We start from the raw sequence: 6554 nt of genomic DNA, 5'->3' as shown, positions 1-6554 counted from the left end.
AAATAACATTTTATTTAATTTTAAAATTATAAATAATTTAAAATAGCTCAAACAAATATCAAAACTACAGAAACCGGAATTAGTTATGAAACTTGAAGATTTATTAACTCAGCTAATAAACCAACGAGACCGCCCAAATATTTCCAAAAAAATAAAAATAAAGATAAAGCATATGCAAGCCATACAAACATAAACGAATTTTCCAATCTAAAATAATCCAATCGACGACCTATTGCGAAAGTTGAGACGTCACGTTTCATTACCAAAATAAAAAGTAATCATAACCAGAGTATAATATTGGTCATTGTCATGGGTAAAAAGCATATTTGATTTTAATAACTTCTTTGAGTGATTCTAACTCAGAATAGCTAAAATTCAGATTTTAATATTCACAACTTTTATAACGTCGGTGCATATTTTTGGATAAATTAGAATGTTTTTAGGTTTTTTTAATTGTTGTCGGTGAACATTCATTTTACAATTCTATCTCAAATTTTATAAAGTACCAAATTTTAAATCAGGTTAATTAAAAGATATATAAAAATATAAAAAATATAAAATATTTTGACTACACTCATAAGAACGAACACCAAACAATGCTTTCAAAAGCTTATATATTCCTCATGTATGTTAACCTTTAACCTGTAAATCAAATTTAATAATGATTGTTTTTTTATTTATGGATAATAATAATATGTTGTAAGTTTAGGTTAAGTTTTGAGGGTTAGTTTGATTGGTAAGGTTTTTATTGCTAAAGTATTTTTGTTATTAAGAGTTAAGTTTTGAGAGTTAGTTTAATTAGTCGGGTTAGTCGAGTTATTGTTCTTAAATCATATTTGCTATTAAGAAGTTTGTTATTAGGTCTTACGTTCAATTCTCTCAACGCTCTGAATTGATTATTCTGTAAACAAGTTTCCTGATTCATCACATTTACTATATTTCCAATTGACGTTTCTAACCATTGACTATGGTTCATCTATGGTTTCGAAAGCTGAATTGAACTGATAGAAAGTGATCCCTTTAAAATGAATCTACCTAATACAAATATTTTATAAACTTAACAATCACTTAACAAATATCCAAAATCCAATAAAAATGCAATTTAAACAATCAAATATTACAAATTGACCTACTTTGAGGTCATTAGTTGAACATAAATATAATTATTTTACCTTATCTTATCTCACCACATTCACCTATGTTGTGTAAAATTCTAACATGCATACTGTATAATTATAGTATGAGCACATCATCAGTCCTTTTAGCCTATTTTGTGGTCATTAATTGAACATAAATATAACTATCTTTTTTTCGAAAAGAAAAAACTGAAATAATTATCTTATCTTATCTTATCTCACCACATTCACCATCTTATATAAAATTCTAACATGCATACTGTATAATTTTATCTTATCTCACCACATTCACCATATTATATCAAATTCTAAAAATTCTATCTTATCTCACCACATTCACCATATTATATAAAATTCTAACCTGCATACTGTATAATTCTAGTATTCTCTATTCTCTTCCGAATCCTAGGAAGCACATCATGCCAATGACTGTATAATTCTAGTATGCACTATTCTCTTCCGAGTACTAGGAAGCGCATCATACCAATGACGCGACGGTGATGGGAACATGGAAGAGCGTGCAAATGCCACAGTATATATTGAGTCAAATCTTTGGGGCAAGACATGGTCCGAAGTTATTTTAATCACCTAGTCGGTTTGTCAATGATTTCAGATATATTACGAAGATTATGAGCCTCTCGGCATGCTGCAACTTTTACAAAAGAATCAACGATAAAATCCACTTTGGCGTGTTGTAAACAAGCGTTTTCACAAGTAAATGGATAAATGATTGTGTCCACCCACATAAAGTCTGGTAGTGCTGCAAAACTTGTAAATGATTGGTGTCTGCCAATGAAAAAAAAACTATTTTTTCAATAAGAAAGGCATGGATTGATACGTCCCCTTTAGTGAGAATGATGTTTATTATGTTATAATAAATATAAAAAGGCACAATGGATTGAAGTATCCCATCTTTCATTGGAAGGTTCAATCATGTGTTCATTCAAGAAAAAGCCACTGAATTCAAAATGTGTACTGTATGCATGTATAGGTAATTCGTCTAGCAACAAAAATTACAACGACGCTGCTCATAGATTTACTCCTTAAACGAATGAACAGTGGAGCAATCAAACAGGGATTATGATGAGATTCAAGTAATCATCAATGAATAGATGACAGCCTGTCCAACAGAATATTGAAGATCTGATTTCTGTCAAGGATACTCAACCTCACATATGTTTGGGGTGCACCAAAATGCCTCCCACCGCGAGAGATGATTCCATTGCTTTTCAATAACTTTTCACAATCTTCATCCTCCTTTCCTTCACATTTTAGCCATGCAAAAGCTGCATTCATACAGAAGACCATCCCTGAGTAGTCAATCCAGTTTGCCAAGTATTTTCATTTCAAACATTTAAACAGAGACATCCATTCAGTTCCACTATCCATGTTTTCTTTACCAGACTTTCCATTTCTTCTTTACAAGACAAGCCTTTAGTAGATTAGAAGATGATATATTTTTTTTTGGTGCCTTTAAAGTATGACATTAGATATGTGTTGCCAATTTCTACCATGAACTTACCCCACAAATTGAGAAATCAATGCCGAAGCATGGCTCAATTGTGTCAGTCTCACAACTCTGAGTTGCTGGATTGCATTACCATTGCTTTATTTCAAATCCAATCATCAATTATATTTTAAATTATAATTACTCCACTAATTGTCAATTTGAAACTTGAACTATACATTCATTGATCTCAAATTGACTCTTCTTTCCCATGTCACATTCCCTCAAAAGCTAACCTCGGACTTATCATTTCAAATATTAGTCTTCAATCTCAAAATCAATTTCTTACTGCTTAAAATATGTCTGGTGATATGTTGTATTCGGTAGAGGAAGCAAATGATATTTACCTGGTCGAGGAGTGGTGTGGTGACCAAAAAAGTTGCAAAATGCTGGCTCAAATGCAGGCAAAGTGAAGCGGTGATTGAGGCTGACTGCATGTCGAAGGCTATTCCATCTCTCTGACATTAAAGTATACCCATAGTGAAAGAATCTATGTTCTTGCTCTGTGCTTAAGTATCTTTGTCTGTCAAACGTCCTCTCCCCTGCATAACTATTGCTGACAGAGTGCAAAATTTGAGTGGCCCGCAACTGTGAATCCTTCGAAACTCCAATGGTATTCAGCATTATGTATTCTGTCATCTTTTTAGCCACTTCCAAATCATTGACAATAGCCCACCTTTTCCAAACAATCAATGTAATCAAAACAATACTCCAGCCAAACACCTAAATCTAATAAAATTCCAAACCCCAAAGACAGTATGACATATTGCTTCCCAGACTCAAATCAAAACCATTTCCAAAATATTATATTTCAGAGAACTAGTGCAGAGGCAGAATATGGTACATTAGTGCACAACTACACCAAGAAAGATCATATCACACACAGATATATTTCGGAGGAGAAATGTTCTTTTATTCAAAAGGGGCTTTGAACTTGGGTCTTTTGCATAGCAACGCCTTTGACCACAGCTCAACACGATATATATATATATATATATGAAGTCTACAATCTTCTTACGTGTATTCTTAAGAAACAATAATGAATTGTGATAAATTTGCATAGGTGCATAGGTGTGCAAATGGCCACACACAGCTTTCAAAGTATATTTAGATATAAATTGAAATATATGGATTTTGAAATAACAACCTATCTCTAAACATTGTTTGCTGAAAGACAATCTGTGGAGCCAAGCTGTCAGAAAAAATGAATATGATATGCAAACTTACCAGTAAAACTCCTAGCCTGCCAACACACAAAAGCAAAAATACACATAGAGCCACAGAAAAACAGAGTACAAGCTTTGTCAACATGCAAGTTGCAAGTGAGAGAGAGGAGGTGGCACAGCAATTTGCATATAGTTGTAAAAGGATTTAAACATTACTTACCCAATGCGGCTTCCTGCATGACCTGTAATTTTAGATAACGTGAACAACATAAGATCCTGATCTGCGGGAGCAGTGATGGGGGTGTAATGTGGCCAGTAATAGGCTAAATCGTATATAACTGGTCCAGAGCCATTTACAACTGCTTCCCTGGTAAACCCATCAGGGTTATTAGGAGAAGTTACCAACTCAATGTAGTAATCTTCATCTGAGGTCTGCTTGTACGTCCAGGCATCACCAGCCCATTTGTAGATCTCTGATTTCAAATAGTCTGTTTCCAATGGATAAGACTGCAATGCATATTCAATGATTAAATATACAAGTAGTAAAGAATACATTGAAACAATATACCGAAAAATGATTTGGTATGCTCTCAAATCCTGGCTTACAGAATGGGCATGCGCATACCGAGTAGTAGGGTGCCGCAGAAATAACATTTGTTGGTCTGGAACGACCTGGGGGTGATAAGGCATACAGTGCAGCTTGAAAGAGCTGCGTTGAACCTGTACCTACCACTATATGGCGGCCTTTTGTTACAGCATTTCCGGCAAGACTGTGAAGAGATCTGATCTCTTTTGCTAATTCTGGCTCTAAAAACCAGCATACGTTTCCCACATCTGCAAAGTAACTCATCAGCTGCCAACCCAAAATCACGGTCGTACTCTTTTGCCCGTTCTTGATCCAAAATGATTCAAACATTGTTGGGTCTCCTCTGCATTGCATTCAATGCCCCCAATTTACCACCAAGAATTCTTTAATTGAAAAAATAGGAAGAATACAACGCACATGCGTATCCATCAAATAGCAGAGAAAGCAGTCATTTGGATGATTACAGGACAGCATACAGACTATTGGGTTATATTTGCAAATTTTGAGCTCATCAAAGCATTGGTTTGTTCATGGAGTCTTCACCCCTTATAAATGCACATATTTTTATAGCTTCCACAATTAGAAGTTAACTTGTAGAAACAGCAAAATAGTGATTAATTGCAAAGTAAACAGAGACTTTTAATGAATGTCCCTTTGACAATCGATATGCAAATGGTGGATAAGAATCCCTGTTTTTTATGCTTTCTACAGCCAATATTCGCTTTAAAGTTTTTAAAATGAAGGAAAGACCTAGAAACTATGCAAATTGCCGTTGTCACTTAAAAATTGAAAGACATGCAGAAAGCAATAAGAAAACTTACTGGTCAAGGTGGAGGACGCAGTCGGAGACAAGAGTGGAACAGTTGTGATCTGTGAAGCAGGCATGGCATTTACAGAAGCCGCCACTTAAAGCTTGCTGAGAAGGAGAAACACTATTACCGACATAGTAGCCATGGCCGGAGCAAGTCGCCCGACCTCCTGCAGTAGCAACTGCAATATTATGCGTTGGATCATCCACTGCACATACTGTGCTTGCTTCGCTTTCTTGTGAAGGCATACACACGTTATTAACCCATAATTTCCCTTTCCCCCACAAGTTTCTGGGTATTGTAATGGGATGGAAAAGTATTGTAATGGGATGGTAGTTTTTCTCATATAGCAAACTAGTGAGAAGAAAGACATTCATTGCCATGGAGAGACATATCAAGTATTTGCTATTCATACTGCCTGGCATTGGCATTAAAGAGAAGGGAAAGTAACCCTTTTTTTCCTGACTCTGCCGCTGCTTTCCTTGTTTGGATAAATGATTGATGTGGAGCTTCTGTCTGCCGCTGAGCTTTGTGTGTGCCATGCTAGCTGAATCTCGGAGCTATTGTCTCATAACCCAAAAAGACCTACGAATAAGTCACAGACAACAGAGAAAGAAACACAATACACTAAGCAAAAATAATAAGAAAAAGAAGCTTCGGCTTTTGTGTATCCCTTAAAATTTTGGTGCTGGCATCATTCGCAACAAACAGAAACCAGAGACAGGGACTAAATTGTATTGTGGATAGTTGTACTGGTGGCCAATGTAAACCCTTTTACATTATATATTCTGCAAGGCCAAACCAATGACAGGGACTAAATTGTATCGTGGATAGTTGTACTGGTGGCCAATGTAAACCCTTTTACATTATAGATTCTGCAAGGTCCCCTAAAGCTTTATTCTCACTCTGTTGACTATGTTGATGATTCATGCACTCCGAATCCATTGATTCTCTGACGCTTTTCTAATGCCGGACAACCAGCCTTTTCTCCTCTTTATTTGTGCCCATTAATGTATCTACGTGGAAGTCACGACAGACATAACACACCCCACATGCACAATGCAAGATGAGGCCATTCATAAAAAGTAAAGAGTTAGAAAAGCAGTTCCCTGTACTAGCCCTGTGCTGTAGGCCAGACTCTTCTCACTCACTCGAGGTTTTCTCCTGGGGCATACTACAATGACATTGTTGTAGTGGTTTAGGACGGTTTGTTATATGTTTTGGAAGTTTTTGGCCTGTTTTTTGGTTAAATTTATTTAAGATTTTGTAAAGATTTGTTGGAATAATTTTAAAAAATATTAAATCTATATATTCAATCAAAATTACAGCTTAAACCACCAGAGATCACAA

General features: G+C 35.4%; 1 protein-coding gene across 1 annotated transcript; it reads right to left on the bottom strand.

Moving 5' to 3' along the window:
* Nucleotides 1–1980: 1980 nt before the first annotated feature.
* LOC149251507 (tryptophan aminotransferase-related protein 1-like) lies at nt 1981–6352 on the bottom strand. Its single transcript, XM_089459471.1, has 5 exons — nt 5217–6352; nt 4435–4738; nt 4030–4316; nt 2991–3319; nt 1981–2422 (listed from the first exon to the last, which is right to left on the bottom strand). Exons 1-5 carry the CDS (start codon nt 5744–5746, stop codon nt 2238–2240), a joined length of 1635 nt encoding a protein of 544 aa, XP_089315597.1. The 5' UTR covers nt 5747–6352; the 3' UTR covers nt 1981–2237.
* Between the last annotated feature and the right edge of the window lie 202 nt (nt 6353–6554).

This window comes from Pinus tabuliformis, chromosome 7 (assembly GCF_031772625.1).
Source record: "Pinus tabuliformis cultivar Carrire ecotype Pingquan chromosome 7, CPIR1, whole genome shotgun sequence".
Taxonomy (NCBI): domain Eukaryota; kingdom Viridiplantae; phylum Streptophyta; class Pinopsida; order Pinales; family Pinaceae; genus Pinus; species Pinus tabuliformis.
The sequence above is the reverse complement of the archived record's forward strand: the minus strand, read 5'-3'. Positions and strand labels throughout refer to the sequence as shown.